Genomic DNA, 19,094 nt, shown 5'->3' with positions numbered 1-19,094 from the left:
GCCGAAATTCTGCTGGTTTTTCGAGGTTGATCGCAGTGAATAAAGCCAAGCTAGCTTGATAAGCGTTTGCTCCAAACTCGATAAGTAATTTAATAAAAGGAAAGCTCTCATCCCGCTTTATAGTATGATGAAGTGGAAGTGTTAATCGTGATGCTCTACCAGGAAAGCCTCCTATTGATGGTGATCTGCTAATATTCGGATTGGCGCCCAATTCGAGAAGTAGCTTAACAACTTCTAGAGGGGATGGTGTAAAGACTATTGCAGCATAAAGAGGAGTTGAACTATTAAACTTGAAAGAAGTTAGTATCCATAATGAAAATATATTTGGAGTAAGATATACCTTGAATTGGAAATTGACATCAGCACCTAGATTGATCAAATATTTAATCCGGTTCAAATCGGCTCTTTTTGCTGCATATAAAAGCATCTATTGGATTTCAGATTGGATAGTCGATCTATGATAGAAGTAGCGGTAATTCTTCAACTCCCGGAGTAAAACGTCTGCTATATTATTATATCCTTGAGAAGCTGCAGATGTAATTACACATTGACCATATCTATTATATGATAGTTGGCATGCACCCATTGAGATGAGTATTTTGACGAGCGTAAAATGGCCATTACGAGCTGCCAGTGCTAGAGGGCTTCGGCCATAGCTGTCCCTGAAGTTTATATCAACTCCTGCTTGTAGAAAAATTCGCAAAATCTCGATATTTCCATTACTCGCTACGTAAGATATAGGATGCTCTCGTAGACCGTTTACTGGTTGTTTGAGATATGGCGCTCTCCTACTCCATGGCTTTGCGAGCATCCAATAATCGGACTTCCAAAGAACATCTGCTCCAGCATAGAGGATTCGCTCAAGGTTTTCTTGAGAACCATGTCTTGCGGCCCAGAAAAGGGCAGAGGAGACACCGTATTGAGCGTTGCAATAACAAAGGTAGTTGTTAAGTTAGTGGTAAGTTAATGGATGGATCTGGAGGAATGCGTTTAGATCCTTGCATTCAAGCTGTTGTGCAATGAGCACTAAAAGCTCAGATGGAAGCCGAAGAAGTGATATGGTGGTGGTGACTCAAGATCCAAATGGGCAATGGCTACTGTAAAGTGGTCATTTGAAGGTAATCAGTAAGCGAGCCGCCTACTCATATACGGCAATCCCGGGTTCCAGTTGAGCGGGTGGGTCCTCTAGAGCAGCATATATAAGCGAGCTAGTACGGACCAACTTCGGTGGAAAGAAATACCGTAATTAAGACCAACCGACTGTCAAGGCTGACGCACGTGATAAAGAGGCCAGACACGGAGGCCGACCAACCAGCGCAACGGATACTGTACTACATAATAAGACGGTTAACAGGAGGCTGTAAGCGGCAATGCTCAGGCAGTAAGATAGCAATGGCGCGCATCGGGTGATAAACGACTATACATTAAGCGATGCTCTAATTCTTCGCGATCAATCCACTTATCATTTTCATATTGTTACGTAAGAACCATAAGATCGGATACGACAACATTTCATTGTTTACTTGCTTGCTTGGAACCCTGCCCTAACGACGGAAAAGAGATCTATAAGGACCTGGCCTGGTCGGCGCCCTCACCAGCTCTACATTGTCTAAGCAAGACCTCTAAGGACTTGAGCATCTGAGGTCTGTTACCGTGCACGGTCGGTAGGCATTGCATTAGCGTGAAGAGACATATTCAGGGTGACGAGTGACCGAGAGAAGTATCAACTTTGAGGAACCACTCACAGAGACTCTCTAGGAGTGACTCTTAGGCCTAAAAGTTGGGCTATGGGCCTATATTGGGTTGCGCTTTGGACCTAAGGATTAGGCCTACTGTTGAGCACTGAAGATGTTTACTATTAAGAAGACATACTCCTGTCATACATTTTTTATGAAAATAGATCAAGGCAGCCTTTATTCCCTCCAGGTTTGATAATGGCATGAGGCTGAACGAACATATCTATTTCACTGTAGATGGATCTCTACAAGATTCATCAAGCCAATTGCACTCGTTGAGAGAGAGACCTGAAAAAGAGTGAGAACATGTCTATCAAAATCATACTCGTATCAGTAAGAGTGTCCCTTACCACAGGTGAAATAAGCGAATGTATCTTGCCCGAAAATTGGTACTTACCAAGGTCTCGTTTGTAAGGCTTTCGGTAATCTTACCGGCGTTTCGGAGTGATCGAATCTTACTGATATCTGTTTTTTTTCTCATCTTTTTTCGTCAATGCGTGGCAAAGCTCGAACTTATGGGCCGTCACTGCGTGTTCGTCCTTAGGCTTCAACTTAAATTCAATGTCTAAATTCGGCAATGTTTGCTTTAGTGGAAGAGAACTCAGGTGAATGATAATACAGATTATTATTCCTCACTTACCCATTATTTCATCGTTGAAGACCGATTTGGCGTGGGTCACCTCGTGTAAAAATGTGGGTTCAATGGCTTCAGATAGTAAGGAATTCAGATATTCTTGCTTCAATCCTGTCAAAGTCTCAGCCTTGTATCCGAGAATCTGCCGGTCCAGTCGTCCCAGCTATTGCTGCAGATTTTTATGAAGTCTTTAGTGTTGTGCACAGACTCCGTCATAAAAGCTGCCAATAACCACAGCTCCTTATTATCATCTAGCTCTTTCTCCTGGCATGGATGGTCGGTGCGGCCCTAAATTGCTTGTGCTTCCATAATGTCAAGTAATCTGAGTTCAATTAGCCTCTCTATCATAGAACGTGTTAGATGTTGGGTAAACTTTCCAGATATCCAAGTTAAAGACTTACCGCTGCGTTCCACATTTGTCCATCTAGCCTTCTTCCAATTGTTGTCCCCATAATACACATCAATATTGGAACAGCGCCACGACACTTTTGTATTGGACAAGCCCACTCGTCGAACATCGTCGACTCCACAAGAACAGTGTGAATGACCACAGGCTCGACCCCCGCAGGTAATATCGAGATTGCTGCCTCTCAAGTCCCAACTCCTGGAATCAGTCAGAACTTCATGGCGCCTGTCAATTATGTAAGTCAAACATTCTTACTGGTCATATTGGAATATTCATTCATCGTCCGATTTAGATCACCAATAAACGATGTCAAGAATGGACCATGAATACGTCCGTTATTTGGCTGCTGAAGGTTTCATTGGCGCGGAGGCAATCTGTATTGTCCAGTCCAAACGTGATCCACCGTCTCAAGAAATTGGCCTACGGGCAATTATACCACAGTGACATTAGCCTGGGCAGGCCATTAAGAAATGCCTCCTTAATCCGTCGATGCAGTTGTGGCTGTCAAAAAGGCCCGTCGTTTTGGCTAGATTATCCGGGACATCTACTGCGAAATTTTGGGGTGTTAAGTTGGAGGTTGTTCGAGTTTGTCCTCCATATTGGAGGAAAAGAAAGCCAGCAAAGATTTTGCGGTTGCTAATACACTCAACCGGTCCATATCCTCTCCCATAACTTTGTAACCGGTGCTAGATGACAATAATTCAAAGAAAATAGGGGCAGAGTGAAATTAAAAAATTCAAGAACGCATATTTCTCTTGTACATATAAAATACTCAATCAAACGTAGTAACGATTCAAACAGACCCTATTGCTATTGTGTATTCTATAAAGACCTCAAATACTGACGTTCGTGGGCGTAAAATTTTGTCGACCCATTCTCGTGCCCATTCTTCCTCGGCCCAGCAGGTGTAGTGTGCTTTACAATATTCCCAATAGCTAGGATACCACCCCTGATTGCGCCCAATCCACAATAGCAAGGATACAAACTGGCTTGCTAGAAGAGACAACGATGTTGCCTCGATGGAGATCAGCATGAGTAAACTTAATGTCCTCGTTGTCTGGTAAAAAATCCCTCCAAGGGTCTTCATATTTTACGGATGGGTGTCGTCGTCGTAGCAAATTAGCAAACCAGTCATTGAACTCCTTAACGGTTGAGAAAGGGCCGCCTTTCGGGTGCGACTGGCAGAGATAATCTTGAGCTTCCTGGTGGTTTAGGGAACCTAGAATGATTTTGTCAGATGTTTATCTCAATATTTCTATATTTTTTTTCTAGACATACCAATATACTGGTTAGAAGGATCTTGTTCCAATTGGCGTAGACTTTTGATAATCCGAGAGAGTTGATCACGGAGAGAGCTTTTATCCAGGTCATCAAGTTCATTCCAGCGATCCAATAATTTTTGTCCTCGGATAAATTCCATATAAGTAAAAACATGGCTTTCCTCGTCCACTCGCCACCCAAAAACCTCGGGGACTGGAATATCGTCACCACAAGCCCGTTTGATCATCCAAGGACACTGTGCTTCTGCAATTGTGACACAAGGGCCAAACTAATTACTGGTAAACGGTTCTGTAAGCTGCAACAGACTAGTCGCTGACTTCGTCACTACTCTCCCGTGGTCCCAAGGGTCCTCCGGGCCTATAGGCAGGGCCTATACGCGCTGTCTCCCAGTGCGAAATGTCATCCATCTCCTGATGGATCAGAGCTCCGGCTCCCACTCCCCAGTCGAATTCCTCGCGACAGTAGCGGACTGTCCGTCCACATTCGTCGTAGAAAACAAGAAGAATTTTTCCTGCATTACGCCCCTCGGAAGCAAATGTTTTTGCATCAACCACATGCAGGCGACCTGTGACTAGGTGCATGTGATAGAGTGCGTAGAAAAACTGCCAAGGGTGGCATCTTCTTCCGGGTCATAACCTTCTTGTTCTAGAGACTCCGGTCTCTTGCCTCACAGTCATATGCATCTTGAAGAAGCCTATCAGCTTCTTGTTCGTATTCTTCGACCGCCTCTAGCTCCATTCGTCTTTCAAAAAGTTGGGGCAGACGAGTGAATACTCTCTCCCAATTGGAGACATAATTGAACAGAACACTATCACTGCAAATTCAAGGTGTGAAAGAATCCATGGACAATATTTCATTTTCCATTTGAGCCCATTTTTCTTCGGTCGAGGGTTTGTAATATGTATGGAGCCAATAGATATAATCAATTGAATTTAACGCTGTACGTTCCACGCTGGATTGACCGATGCGCTCTAGCAGCTGTTGACTCTGTACTGGAAGCTTTTCTCGCAATTTACGATACTGTTCCACTCGAGCCGCATATGGCTATTCGGTAAAGTTAGTTTATATGGCTGAGATGCTATAGGACTCTTGGTAAACACCGCACGACCGCGGGCTCCGAGCTTAACGAATTCACCGAACAAATGCTCGCGCTAGGCATCCGTGGATAGGGGCGAGTCTTCCTGCCATCGGTCCTGAAATCATCAGACCACATATTTTATCATCAAATGGCAAGTGGATTGCCAGAAGAAACAAGTCGGCTTGAGTAATACGGTAACCAGACATGTCTCGTCGTAGCTGATATCTCGCGATGATCTATCGTTTTGGAAAGAGTAATTGTAAGAATATCCTGAAATGAGTAGACTGTGCAAAGGGAAGGGTAACTCGAAAAGAAAATTCAGGAGACTAAATCAGGGGGAAAGACAATGCGGGAAAGAAAAAAGAGAGATAACGAGCAATTTCGAAACAGGAACCAGCGAGTGAGGCGCATCTAGTGGGTTTGCCCCTCTATGTGGGTCGCTATGCGGCTACAGGGATTATAGCGTGAGACAACAAATTGCGATTTGATCGGATCGTACGGAGTATATCGGTCGAGTGCCGTTGGCGTGTGGTTGAGCCCGCTAGCGCAGTTGACTGTGCAAAGGGCTTTGCTGTGGCACCATAGCAACTTAAACACATATGCTATGGCTGTGGGTTCCACCGTGGCTCTTGCAGTGACATTTCTCAGCAGTTGCGCAGGAACCCATGACAAGAGCTGACCTTGGCTGGGGCGACGAGATCATCGATGCCGCTTGTTTCATCAGATCCTCAACCGTCTGCCGCGAGTAAATCTCGGCGGCCGGTGCGACAGTGTCATGCACCATTTCTGTATCCTCGGATTGGGTCCACACAGCTATATCATTGTCGGGAGTCAACGGTGAAGTATGATGTGCCGATCCATACTCATTGATGCCAGCATCCTCCATCACATAGTCATAGGTTGCGGGTATAAGGGCCACTGCGGAACCTGACCAATGACTCAATGTTGCATGCAATGCATTGTTATTCGGGAGAGCTGTAGAGCGGATATTGTAGAAAGGATCCGGCCTGCTGTAAGAACGCTGGATGTGGTCGTGAGGTACCAAGCTCGACAGGCTGACATCCGATCCATGAGGAATTTGTCGATTGACATAGGAAGCAGGACCGAGAACCGTATCTATTGAGGATTGCCAGGCTGAGCAGGCTTTCTAAATCAGTGGAACAGTCAGCGCTGATAAGACCCAAGACACTAATTTTAGGGAGAAGAGCGGGCCCAGGCGGATTACTTTCTGAGTCTGTGCAAAAACAGTATCAAGGTCGTAGTCGCGAGGGCGTTTTAACGACATCTGGAGTTCGAACGCCGGGGAACTCAGAGAAGAACCGTGGAGACGCGAATCCGGGGAAAAGGGGCGACGCGACCGCGGAACCCGCGATATACTTCCTTTCACGGGTAAGCGCGCGTCCATAGAAACTTCAGACCTGAGGCTGTTCCTCAGACCCGCTTGGCCATTCAAATCACTTCGCTATTTCTCTTCAAGTCCACCATTTCATCTGATCCCAATCGGTTGCCATTAACGGCTGGTCTGCTTCAGGGGCCGGAGATAAGGAGGTCTCCAGCATGTCTCAACTGGCAACGTGAGACCTTATTTGCTGAAGAAAGTCCTTGGGTCCGAAGCCCAACTCGACGCAGGCTTATCTCCATCCCATCTCCATCCCATCTCCATCCGTCCATCCATTTACAGAGGACGGGGACTGTGTGCTGTGGGATCAAGTGGATCCTCGCGGCGATATGGCACGGCTAAATCCGCGCTGCTCAACTGGGAAACCCCGAGGTGTGGCCGATCCGAGTCTCACGATTCATAAATATCACACAGCCACTACTGCGAGAAATCAGAGAGCGTCCATGGTCGACGATGACCTGAAATTCCAGTCACGGCTTTCTTAGCAATTCAGGGAACTCGTAATGGCTCTCCAAAATACAAAATATCTCGTGCGAGAGCTAGGGGGGAGCGTTGGTCGCTCAGACTAGCACAAGGGAAACCATCCTTGAAGCCAATGAAGTCATCATCCATATCAAGTCCGTTGCTATTAACCCCGCAGACTACAAAATGATAGACCAAGGCCATCGATTTACCTCATGGCCGCTTGTGCCCGGTCTGGATGGCGCCGGGGTGGTTGACCAGGTCGGCGCAGCAGTGGAACGGTTCAGTCCGGGCGACAGAGTCGCTGCCCTCTTTGCCCCTGGGGATCGAAGTGCCTCTTATCAAGAGTTTTCAGTGGTGAAGGAAACCTCTGTGGCCAAAATTCCGGACGCGTGGTCGTTCGAAAGTGCCGCAAGTCTCGGGTATGTTATAGTTGACGGCAGCTTACAGTTTCAAAGTCACCTAGGGCCACACTAATCATTCAAATTTTCCCAGGGTTTCTTATCTTACTGCCGTTATGGCACTTGGGGGGGGCTTGCAGTCTCCTCTTCCGTTTCTCGAGAATGGGCCAACCACGGGTTTCGTCCCTTCGAGTGTTCTGGTCCTGGGCGGTAGCTCTGCTCTTGGTGCTGCTGTAGTTCAATTGCTACGTCTTTCACTGCCTGGCAGCAGAGTATTCACTACGAGCTCACCAAAGCACCATGCGTATCAAAAGCAAGTCCTCGGTGTTGATCAAGCTTTCCCGAGAGAGTCTCCTTCTTTAGTCGACGATGTTAAATCAGCCACGGAGGGAGGCTGTGGTGTGGATGCGATAATCGATGCTGTCGGCGCTGGGGCGACCCAATCCAAAATTTTCGAAGCCTTCAATAAAGATGGCCCAAAGCGATATGCGCAAGTCTGGACCGGAGATGACGAGATTCGGGTACCGGACGGTGTGGACTCGGTTTTATTCCGCAGTCGCGACCTTCCGCAAATACAAGGCCACGAAAATGTCATGAAGGCATTGCAAGGTCTGTTAGAAGATGGGAAGTATCGTCCGCCTCTACCACTGCGCGTTGTTGGACGAGGTTTACCAGGCTTGAAGGAAGGCCTGGATATCATCCGCGGGGGTGTCAGTGGGGAAAAGCTAGTGGTCAATCTGTGAAGACTCAATAACATCAATCAGCCGATATAACCCTAATATTTACGATCACTTTTCTGAAAGAATACTGTCTCTAGTCAAACCGTGCGGGGCGTTTCTTGCACCCCCACGCTTAACTCGAGAGCTTTCCCCGCATCGCCCCACTTCAAAGAGCGTAGCCGGCTAAGGCGCCGGCCGAGGCCCGATCTCAATTGGATGGAAAAGCCTCGAACACCTACAGTCGATTCTACCCCGCTCCTAAAACATCATAAGTACATGCTGGGAGTCTTCTGATTTACTCAATTTTACTCAATTTGATTTGACTTCGGCACGCAACATGATCTTCCGCTCAGCACACCCCCCGATCTCAGGTATCCTGGTAGACCCGCCCAACAGCATACTCATAGGAGGCTCACCGATGTCTATGTAGTGCCATTGGATGTCACGCTGTGGGACTGGCTTTTCGACTCACCGTCATCTCCCCTCTCGCAGCACGAGGGCGCCAATCTGGGGGGATTCACGAATGCCATTACGAAAGAGCGCATTCGCTATGACCAGTTCAAAGAATATGCCTCGTTTATTTCCACGGCTTTAGTCCAGGATTTCAAGCTTGCTCCCGGGAACACCGTCGCCCTCTTCAGCCATAACACGGTCTGGTATCCCGTTGCTATGTTTGCGACCACTCGCGTTGGTATGGTTCTGACCCTCCATTCTATCTGGGTGACTGACGCTGACGGCGGATCAATTGGACAGGCAGTGTGATGTCTGGTGCATCGCCAGCTTACAATGTCGAAGAAATGACCTACGCCCTGAAAACCGCCGATGCGAAGATCCTGATGACTGCTGCGTCTTCGCTTTCGGTCGCCATTCCCGCCGCGGAGAACGCAGGGATCCCCAAGGACCGCATTATACTCCTAGAAGGCGAGAAGGAGGGGTTCACGACAATCCATGATTTGATCGCTCTGGGGAAAAAGAAGGGCGCTGCCAAACAGACTCCGCCTTATAAGTTTCGCCAAGGAGAAACTAACAGGGACCTCTGTAGTTTTCTCAGCTTCAGTAGTGGCACCACTGGCCTCCCGAAGGCTGTGAGTGATTTATACCATCAATCCGAACTCAAAGCTTACAATATGTCCAGGTCATGATCTCACACCACAATGTTATTGCCCAATGTATGCAGGTCGAGCCGCTATCACAGAAAGACCATACAAGAGTCCTTGCTGTGCTGCCTCTGTTTCATAGTAAGTATTTGCCCGGCCATATATTGCCGGGGAAAAAAAAAGAAAAAGGAAACGAAAAGGAAAAAAACCCTAATATCTCCTCCAGTCACTGGCCTCGTGCACCAAATGCACCTTCCCGTCCTTCGCAATGCAGAAGTATACATGCTGCCCGCCTTTACCATGAAGTCGATGCTCGACACGGTCGTCACCTATAAAATCCAAGAGCTCCTCCTCGTCCCACCCATCCTCATCCGACTCCTCCGCGACCCCCTCGTGAAGGACTACGATCTGTCGCACGTGCAGAAGTTCTCCTCCGGCGCCGCCCCTCTCTCCGCCGAGGTCACGCAAGAGCTGCAGCGACGCTTCCCGGGGACAGGGTTCAAGCAAGGCTACGGGATGACGGAGTCCTGCAGCTGCATTACCGCCCACCCGCTGGAGAAATCGACGTACGAGTACGCGCACCGCGTCGGCACCATCGTCGCGAACACGGAGGTCAAGATCGTGGACCCGGAGACGGGCGCCGAGCTCGGCGTCGGCGAGCAGGGCGAGATTCTCGCGCGGGGGCCCCAGATCGTCATGGGGTATCTCAATAACGAGAAGGCCACCCGGGAAACATTCGACGCGGAGGGCTGGCTGCACACGGGCGACGTGGGGTTCATTGACGAGGAAGGGTTCATCACCATCACCGACCGAATCAAGGAGATGATCAAAGTCAAAGGGATCGCGGTGGCGCCGGCCGAGCTCGAGGATCTGCTCCTCGGGCATCCGGCGGTGGAAGACGCGGCCGTGAGTCCCATTTCCGACGATTATGCGGGGCAGCGGCCCAAGGCGTACGTCGTTTTGAAGCCGAGCGTGCGTCAGGGGAAGGAGCCGCACGCACTGCTTCCTGTCTTGCGTCAGATTCTGGAATATGTGCGGGCAAATAAGGTGCGGCATAAATGGGTCACCGAGGTGGAATTGGTGAGTGAGATTCCCAAGAGCGCGAGTGGGAAGATTCTGCGGCGCGTGCTGCGGCGCTTGGAGCAGGACAAGGGGCCTGAAGGGCGGATCATCTTCAAGCAGGACGAGACAAAATCAAAGCTGTAGCGGGATTGCTCCTGTATGGCTATAGAGAATTTTCTATACGTGGATCTAACTATTCCGGGTTGCATGAGGATGAAAGGGTAGAAATTCGAAGAGGTATATTCAATGCAAGAGTGATATCAATAGTCTATATGCAAGTGATCCCATTTCCAGCCCAAACGTCGAAAAGACTCCAGAAGGTCGATGATTCGATCATCAAATCGCCCGTGATTTCGTGCAATGCATGCCGCAAGGAAATATTCATACACATCTCATAACGCCAGAACAGTGATTGAAGGGAAAAAGACATGACCTATGCGTCCTCGGCATGGGCGGGCTTCTCCTTGGGACCGAGGTTGTCTTCGTCGATGGTCCAGTCCTCACGGTGGGGAACCTGGTAGGAACTGCTCTTCCATGGAGCGACCTTGGCGACGTACATGTAGTCGAGCTCCTCCAGGGTGCGGCCCTTACCCTCGATGACGAAGAAGTAGACCACGAAGATGGCCACAAAGAGACAGCCCGCGAAGACATAACCGTAGGCGAAGTCGATTTTGTTGGCGATCCGGGTGGTGAAGTAACTGATCAGGAAGTTCCAAAGCCAGTTCGAGGCAGTGGCCAGCGCCATGCCCTTGGCACGGTACTTGGAGGGGAACAGCTCGGCGACGATGGCCCAGACCATCGGTCCCCAGGTCATGGCATACGCCGTGATGAAGAGACAAGCCAACACAATCATACCCTTTCCAGCACCGGGGGTGTTGGTAGGGTGTTTGACGTCGAGAACAAAGTGGCCGATGGAGGCGAAGACCATGAACATGATGAACATCCAGATGGCGCCGAAGATGAGGGACTTGCGACGACCGAAGTTCTCAACGACGTACAGGCCACCAAAGGTCGTACCGAAGTTGACAGCGCCGAGGATGACCTGAGTGACAAAGCTGTTCGAGATTCCAGCTCCTTCGAAAATAGTGGTGCCCTGTCCGAAAGATTGAGGTTAGTTCGGGTTTCCAATTTTTTTTTTCTTCAAAAACCATCCAGTGACTTACAAAGTAGAAAAAATAGTTTGCACCAGTGAGTTGCTGCAGACTTTGCAGGACCATGCCCAGGACAACACGGTAGAACATGCGGGGGGCAGTGAGGAACTCGTGCCACACTTGCGACTCGGACTCAGCCTCGTACTGCTCGCGGATCTCGCCCATCTCTTCGATGATGCGAACGTGGTTCTCCGGGATACCGTACAGCTTGGCCAAGGTGCGCCGGCAACTGTCGACCTTGCCTTTGCGGAACTCATAGCGCGGGCTTTCGGGGAAGCAGATCATGCCAATGCCCAGGATCAAGGAGAACAAGAAGGTGATGCCGAGCGTGATCCGCCACTGGCCCGTGCCGCTCATGGTGTTGGTGCCCAGGTTGATACAGTAGGCCAGGAAGATACCCAGGGTGACGAACAGCTGGTAACAACTGATCATGGCACCGCGGACGTGCCGCGGGGCGCTCTCGCCCTGGTACATGGGGACCAGCAGCGAGCAGCCACCGACCCCAAGACCGGTGATCGTCCGGCCGACGACCATCTGGTACCAGTGGCCGTCGGGGGAGGTGATCTGCACAATCAGACCCACGATCAAGACCATGTTCCACACCGTGATGGACCACTTGCGGCCCAGGAAATCGGCCAGCGGGGCGGCCACCAGCGCGCCCACGAGGGTACCGATACTGAGCATACCGACAATCAACCCCGCACGGTTATCCGTCAACTTCCATTGCCCGTCAATGTACTGGCCATATCTTTCCAGGTAGTTGCTCATCTCTTGGAACCCAGAGATCTGGCCGGTATCGTACCCGAAGAGCAGGCCGCCCATAGACACGAAGAGGGCCATGGTCAGAGATCGGAGGGTGATCATCGGGATCGGAGTGTCCACGACGGGCTCCTTGGGGTGTGGCGCCGGGCTGCTAGAGGCCGAAGTGCCAGGGGCCTGCACGGGGGCCGGGGTGATCATCTCCCCGTGGTCCGTTTCGGTTTCAACACCCATGGTGTGTGAATCGGGAGGTAGTAGTGGTTGTAGTAGTAGTTAAAAGGGTATAGTTCTTCCCAGAGTTAAGTAAACAACCAGGTACCGCCAGGGTCCAAGGGAAAAATAAGGATGAGAAGAAGAGATGAATGACCGGAGAAGAATACAGAACAAGCATCCCCGGGGGGAAGTGGGAAAACAAGGCCTTTTTGTAATGGCCATGCGATTGCCTCATCATTCGTCCGGAGCCCCGTGTGGAGAATAGTGTGGAGAGGACAGGCCCTGCAGTTGCTGCGTTTCACGGGAGACGGCCGAAGCCGACCCTGGGTTTTCAGCATATCCACTCGGAAAAACCAGTCTCTTGTCGTGGGCTGTGGTTCGCCAGTCAGAGCCCAGACGAACCACGCCCGGCATCCTTCTAGGCGATCTCGGGCCCCAAAGAGTTTTTTTAGTGGCAATTCGGCCCCGTCTAACATGCCGAGACCGTTTCTTGGCTCGGCATCGGGGGACGCTTCTTTTTTTTTATGGTTTGTGGTTTTTCTGGCTCTTTTCTTTTGATCGCGACAGGCTTCGGACATCTTGGCTGGGGGAGGAATGCTCCAGGCTGGTTACAATTACTGGGGACGGTCTAATAGCCTACACAAGATGCAAGTCGAATTAGGTTAGGGCATTTGGACAAGTCAGGAGCTGGAGAAAAAGTGGCCCGACTCGAGTCCCCCGGCCCTTCCGGGGAACCCCCAGACATTCTCCGGACTTAACCCCCCGAAGTAAACCCGATACAGTCGCCGGTGAGTCTTGTTCCGGGGACTTCCAGACAAGGAAGGTCTTCTTTGAGGGGGAAATGCGGAGGTTCGCTGGGATTGAACGGTCTCTGACGTGGGCAAAGAGCATGCCAGAATCATGTGACGTCTTCCACTGTTCGGCTGCTTCCCGAGGTCACTTATTGGCGACTCCAGACGCAAAGAATGGGACAAGCAGAAAACCGCCTTCTACATTTGAACCAGTCTAGAGCCCACTCAGGGTACCTGGAATATTCTATCCAGTTCGACTTTGGCAGGAATCGGGTCCGGCGTCCGCAGCGTACATGGTCGCCCAGTGGCGGCGCCACACCCGCAAAGTTGGTTGGCGACGTCATTGCAGAATCTGCATCGTGCAAAAAAAAAAAATTTTGACACTGGGAAACAGAAACAGGAAATCATGATCGGCCCTGCCGGCTCCTCTTTTGGTATTAGGTCTTCCGCTCCATGAAGTAACTGTCACCATGTGCTCTGCGTGATACGACGCAAACAAGGTTTGCGTGCGTGGATTTCTTCCCGTCTTCTCGAAGGCTGTCGTTTGGTGTCACCAACCGGAGTAGATCGTTTCCCCATGGGCGCACACCGCACGCGCATGAGACAGGCTCCGGGCCCCTTTAATGATTACCATTTGTGAACCACTATTCACGAGTCGCTTGTGTAAGACTTGGTCAGCGCTAGGGATTTCATGGTACCAGGCCTGAGGACCGCCAGTGGCAGCAGCTTGGTATTTCGGGGACTCGGCTCTGAGATGCATTGGGATTCCCAAAGACCGATCGCGATCGACTTGATTGCTTGACTCAAAGTACACAGTGTGTACTTCTTATAGGGTAGTCACGATGTGTCGTAGTAAGGGGAGTGCTAGTAATTTATTTCGAGGGCGGACCCACGTATATATTCTAGAAGTTCAAGGATTTTACTATCCGTACTTGTACCCCACCGTCCAGACTTGACACACTAATTATTTGATTTGCAATCCCTGCAATTCGAGCAACAGTAACTAGTCATTCAACGAATCTCCCCAACAATAGGCCCTGTGGCCCCTGGGCGCAACTGCCGTGACCCCAGACCACGTGACCCGACGCGGGGTCCCCGGCTTGTTACGAGTCCGACGCCTCGAAAGTAAAAGTAACGTGAGAACTTCGCTCGAAGGGTAAGGCCCCATTTACTAAAATCTTTGGTACCAAGGCTGGTCAGATGGACTAGATTGAAGATCCTCCAGATTGGTAGTCGGTGCAATTCCACTGCAATTGATAAGCCCAGACTATCTCAGGGCCCCTCCTAGTATCCTATGTCTGATCTCTGGTGTATCGGCCAGCGCGGCGCCGAGGACTGGAAGCTTGCCGCGCAAGACATGGATTCCCTGGGGTCGCTCGGGGGGGCTGTACTGTGCGCATCAGAGGGGACGTTACTGAGATTGTACTCGTGGGACGACCAGACGGCGATGCGCGTCACGCGGTGGCCTTAGTGGCCATCCACAGCTTTCCTTAAGAGAAATCTCTAGCCAACGGCATCCATACGGAGACACGAAGCGGAGAGCGTACGGAACGGAAATCCGTTGTCATCGATGATGCTGATTGATTTTCTATCCGGAGCCATGAAATAGAAAAGTATGGGCATGAACAGTCGCTATGCTTATATATACAATTAGGCGCGCCTGGCAACCAGTTATCCGTAATCCCGGGGTATATCTTTTGTCTACAAAAGGGTGCATTCGGAGAGTCGCAAAGGGCCAAGGATGTCGCATGAGGAACGTCGAAGTCGCAAAGGCCAGTCAGGGTTTGGTCGGATGGTCGGAAGGGCGGGGTGAAAGCAGGGAGTTGCAATGGTGGGAAGATTGCATGGGCTGTCACTGGCTGATGTTTTCTGGTTGGGGCATCTTTTTCTTTAATTTCGCGTTGTCGGCTTCGATCTCTCGCAGGGGCGGTAATTTTGATGTTGCAAGGGCAGATCAACGGCTCTTGGTTTTGCAGACTTCGGTCGCTTCGGGGTTAGAGTCGCTGTCGTGCTCTACTGCATCGGTCGGAGGACCGTGGTAGTTGTGGTATCCCCAGACGCCGTACCAGATGGCGGCGATGGCGACGAACCCAACGAACACAGCCGATGCATAGTTCATACTGTCTTTCGTCACTTTCTCCAGGGTGGGCATGCAGAATAGGGGGACGGCCAAAACACTCCACGCTACCAACAGTTAGCACCCCCCCCCAAAAAGGAAAAAAAAGGAAAAAGGGGAAAAAAAGGGAAAAAAGATTCTTCCACTGAAGCGAGACGTACCAAGGGCGATGATGTTGGAAATGAGACCGATGATGCCCATGTCATAATGGCCGTTTTTGATATCCTCGCGGCGACGGAAAATCAAGGAGACGGCAATGGGGCAAGCATAGCTGACGGTCAAGAAGATGACGCCCACCCCGGAAAAGGCATTGTAAGCAGCGGTGGAACCGAAGTAGACACAGCCGAGGGCAATCTCTACCACCATTCCAAGCAGCATAGCATTGAGGGGGATATCCAACTTCTTGTTGACGGTGCGCCACCAGCCAGAGCCAGGGATCCCACCATCGCGCGCAAAGGCCCATGTGCAGCGAGAGGTTGCCGTCACACAGCCGACGCCGCAGATGATGCCGAGCAGAAGAAGGGGCAGCAGCAACAAGAACGCTCCGGTGGGGTTGCCGATAGCCTTTTGGAAGATCACGGGGACCGGCTGGCCAGACACCAGGTTGACAAGCATCGTCAGATCAGGCATGACAAAGCACATGGGGACCAGGAGGACCAGACCGGCAATACAGTTGGCGACAATCGTCCACACCATGGCCTTGGGCACCATGATGGCGGGCTCCTTGACCTCCTCGCAGATCCTGGATCGCCATTAATATGAGAAACCACGTGCCGAGCAAAAGCAATGGAAAAACGTACGAGATAATCATGCCGGTCGCCGAGGTGGCATAAGCCGCCTGCAGCAAACCAATGAAGAATGACCAGCCCGCCGGCCAGCCAGCTTGGGGCTCGAAGTTGCCAAAGACCCACGAAGCGGATCGGCGACCCTCATGAGCAACAACCAACAGGCAGATGACGATGGCTACCAATCCGACCAGAGTCAGGAAGATCGCAGCAAACTATAGAAGAGCCGAATTAACAAGTGCTCTAAAAAAAGGGTTTTTTTGTTTCTTAACGGACCTCAAGCATAGGCAACCACTTGTTCGCAAGCGACGGGATCGCGTGGGTCACGACGGTGATCGCGAGGAAGACAAGGAATGTCTGCCAATTGGTAAAGTCATCGGTCAAACCGACACCGGGAGACTTCTCGAAGACGTTCAGACAGGCGATGATCAGCAGGGCATTTCCGAAGTTCACGGCGAGGGTGATTGTGATGTTTCCTGCCACATAGGACCAGCCACAGATCCATGATGCGACTCGTCGGCACCATAAAGGCGATAGGACGAACGTTTGGTAGTAGACACCGCCCGCAGTGGGATAAACGGACGTGATCTCCGCCAGGGAGATCGCGACGCACAGAATCAAGAACGAGACCAAGACCCAGCCCCAGATAATATCAGCCGGGCCGCCGGCGGCGAGGAATAGTAGAACGTCGTGCAGAGACCGAAAGGGACCGACGAGAGAATGAAGCACATAAAGGTGACCTGCAGGACGGACCGGTTGCGAGCCAATTCGGGCTTGTATCCCATGCCCTCCAGGGTTTGATCTGCAACCACCGCGGTGGTTCCGGTCTCGACATTGGCAGCCGATAACCGCGATGGGCGGCGGGAATCAGACATGGTTGGGTCGATAGGGCATAGGGTGGCTATTGGGCGATTAACGGGCAATTAATGGGCTCAGGTGGTACAGTAAAAGAGGCGAAAGGCGTTTTATTTCTATTAGCAATGGCCCCTACGGAGTATATGGACTAGATGTCAAAAAGAAATGGCCCAAAAAAAAAAAAAAAAAACGCCCGATTCCCAAACCAGGCCTAGCCGGGAGGCTTTTTTTTCTCCCTCCCTCGCCCATGCGGTTTGTAGCCAATTGTAGGGTGGTGTGTTTCGGTACCAGCCCCACACCCACTCCACAGTCCCTTTTTGCGCGACAAATCGAACTTGGAAGCTCGTCCAAACGGCCTTCCAGAAACCGGATATGATTGGCAGGTGGGCCGCACAGGTCGGCTCGTGTTGGGAATGTTGCGCAGACGGTTTGACAGCCCTGGCAACTCCTTCAGAGCCGATGTTGATCTCGGGATTGAAGATCTCGGCAGCGATATGCAACTTTGTGCTGTGCTATTTCTTCCGTAGGGCTTGGGAACTTCTAACGTACGAGACCGTGTGATGTCATAAGGGCCTATTACTCCAGGCGTACCATGTCCACCTGTCCACCGAGATGGGGCTCGGAGACGCACATTGGACGAACCGCAGACACACACGGATGCGGCAGGTCCTTTGAGGTTACGAAACGCAAGTCGCTTAGCGGAGCCCCTTTCGAGAGGCCAACCCGCACTATCCATTGTGGGTCCTGAATGTCTCCCTAGTTCCAATTTTTCGACTGTTGTGTCAGAGGCTGCCTACTGTGCGCCTTACATCAGTTCCGCTGTAACTGAGTTCAAGATCAAGGCAACGGGAGATGTTCGGAGAATACGGGGGTTCTGAGATTCTGATTCTAGTTTGATAAGCTTATTTAAGCCGGCCCTGTCCTGCCCAGGTGAATCAGAAATCTATCGCCACTTTGAGCGCCTGATGCTGTGCGGCGGTGCGGAAAGTTTCGTAGGCCTGGCCGGCCTTGCCACAGGCAAAATCTTAAATGAAACATGGTTAGAAGCGGGAGGAAAAAGCATCCAGGCATTCTCAGGGCGTCCGAACTTACGGTGCGTCACCAACGACCCCGTCTCTAAGACCCCCGACTCCACCAGTCGTAGGAGCCGAGGTGTGGTGCTCGCATTTACCAGGGCCATGTGGATACCTAAACAAGATCTCAATCAGGGGCCCTTCCCTTCTTCGACGAAGGGGGGATCAGTAGAGGATTCACGTACTAATGTTGCGGTCCCAGAGGGTCTCCAGGTGGAGGTCGACCTTAGTGCCATGCACGCCGACGTTGGCAATCCGCCCGCCAACCCCAACCAGTTCCTGGCATAGCTTAAACGTCGCGGGAATTCCCACAACCTCAATTACCGAATCGTACCCATCACCGTTCGTCAAGTCGAGGAGCTTCTGCTTTGCATCCGGCGCAGACGAATTGACGGTATGGTGTGCCCCGAGTTTGCGGGCGGTCTGTAGCCTGGCATCGTCCAAGTCCACCATGACGATCAAAGAAGGCGTAAAGAGACGAGCCGTGAGGAGGGTCGCCATGCCCACGGGGCCTGCCCCAATGATTACCACCGAGCTGCCCGGCTGGACATCGGCACTGAGCACGCCGCATTCAAAGCCCGTAGGGAAGGCATCCGAGATAGCGACAGCTGCCCGGGGATCGATCGATGCCGGCAGGGTATGCAAGGAGAGCTGTGCATGGGGCACTCGCACATATTCGGCCTGAGTGCCGTCAATGCGATTCCCCAGCACCCATCCGCCAGTTTCACAGTGAGCCGCGATGCCGCGCTGGCAGTACTTGCAAGAACCGCACTTGGTCATACAGGAGATCAGCACCCGGTCGCCGACATGGAAACCTTGGACTGCATCGCCAAGCTCTTCGACCACTCCAACTCCCTCGTGGCCCAGGATCAATCCCGGGTTCGCGCTGGGCACGTCGCCTTTGAGGATGTGTAGATCCGTGCCGCAGATGGAGGCATGCATCATCCGAACCACGGCATCAGTGGGTGCTTTGATGGTAGGCTTGGGGCGTTCTAGCACCTCGACGGTTCCGGGACCAGTATACACAAGGGCCTTCATGATGTGATCTTAGTAGATAATATCGCTTGTGAGGAAAC

The 19,094-nt window shown here is 51.2% G+C and overlaps 7 protein-coding genes across 7 annotated transcripts; 3 read left to right on the top strand and 4 right to left on the bottom strand.

Annotated features, from left to right (window-relative positions):
* Positions 1-2,913: 2,913 nt before the first annotated feature.
* Positions 2,914-3,220, top strand: N7468_006193 (uncharacterized protein; the record flags this gene model as incomplete). Its single annotated transcript, XM_058475489.1, is given in 3 exon segments — positions 2,914-3,012; positions 3,069-3,152; positions 3,164-3,220. The coding sequence occupies 3 exon segments, from the start codon at positions 2,914-2,916 to the stop codon at positions 3,218-3,220; spliced, it is 240 nt and encodes a 79-aa protein (XP_058328379.1).
* Positions 3,221-4,362: 1,142 nt separating this feature from the next.
* Positions 4,363-4,638, bottom strand: N7468_006192 (uncharacterized protein; the record flags this gene model as incomplete). Its single annotated transcript, XM_058475488.1, has 1 exon — positions 4,363-4,638. One exon carries the CDS (start codon positions 4,636-4,638, stop codon positions 4,363-4,365), a length of 276 nt encoding a protein of 91 aa, XP_058328378.1.
* A 2,544-nt stretch (positions 4,639-7,182) lies between these two features.
* N7468_006191 (zinc-binding alcohol dehydrogenase family protein) lies at positions 7,183-8,140 on the top strand (the record flags this gene model as incomplete). Its single annotated transcript, XM_058475487.1, has 2 exons — positions 7,183-7,418; positions 7,492-8,140. 2 exons carry the CDS (start codon positions 7,183-7,185, stop codon positions 8,138-8,140), a joined length of 885 nt encoding a protein of 294 aa, XP_058328377.1.
* A 313-nt stretch (positions 8,141-8,453) lies between these two features.
* Positions 8,454-10,419, top strand: N7468_006190 (acyl--CoA ligase; the record flags this gene model as incomplete). Its single annotated transcript, XM_058475486.1, has 5 exons — positions 8,454-8,487; positions 8,547-8,807; positions 8,870-9,201; positions 9,252-9,354; positions 9,440-10,419. 5 exons carry the CDS (start codon positions 8,454-8,456, stop codon positions 10,417-10,419), a joined length of 1,710 nt encoding a protein of 569 aa, XP_058328376.1.
* A 289-nt stretch (positions 10,420-10,708) lies between these two features.
* Positions 10,709-12,419, bottom strand: N7468_006189 (sugar porter family MFS transporter; the record flags this gene model as incomplete). The annotated part of the gene is made up of 2 exons (XM_058475485.1): positions 10,709-11,368; positions 11,439-12,419. 2 exons carry the CDS (start codon positions 12,417-12,419, stop codon positions 10,709-10,711), a joined length of 1,641 nt encoding a protein of 546 aa, XP_058328375.1.
* A 2,724-nt stretch (positions 12,420-15,143) lies between these two features.
* Positions 15,144-16,965, bottom strand: N7468_006188 (putative amino acid permease; the record flags this gene model as incomplete). The annotated part of the gene is made up of 5 exons (XM_058475484.1): positions 15,144-15,373; positions 15,467-16,047; positions 16,106-16,305; positions 16,367-16,830; positions 16,878-16,965. 5 exons carry the CDS (start codon positions 16,963-16,965, stop codon positions 15,144-15,146), a joined length of 1,563 nt encoding a protein of 520 aa, XP_058328374.1.
* Positions 16,966-17,880: 915 nt separating this feature from the next.
* Positions 17,881-19,056, bottom strand: N7468_006187 (zinc-dependent alcohol dehydrogenase family protein; the record flags this gene model as incomplete). The annotated part of the gene is made up of 3 exons (XM_058475483.1): positions 17,881-17,969; positions 18,038-18,133; positions 18,204-19,056. The coding sequence occupies 3 exons, from the start codon at positions 19,054-19,056 to the stop codon at positions 17,881-17,883; spliced, it is 1,038 nt and encodes a 345-aa protein (XP_058328373.1).
* Positions 19,057-19,094: the final 38 nt, after the last annotated feature.

Source organism: Penicillium chermesinum, assembly GCF_028974085.1.
Source record: "Penicillium chermesinum strain IBT 19713 chromosome Unknown utg000005l:1.0-4115287.0:1.0-4118363.0, whole genome shotgun sequence".
NCBI lineage: Eukaryota > Fungi > Ascomycota > Eurotiomycetes > Eurotiales > Aspergillaceae > Penicillium > Penicillium chermesinum.
Note: the sequence above shows the minus strand (reverse complement) of the source record. Positions and strands in the feature narration are given on the sequence as shown.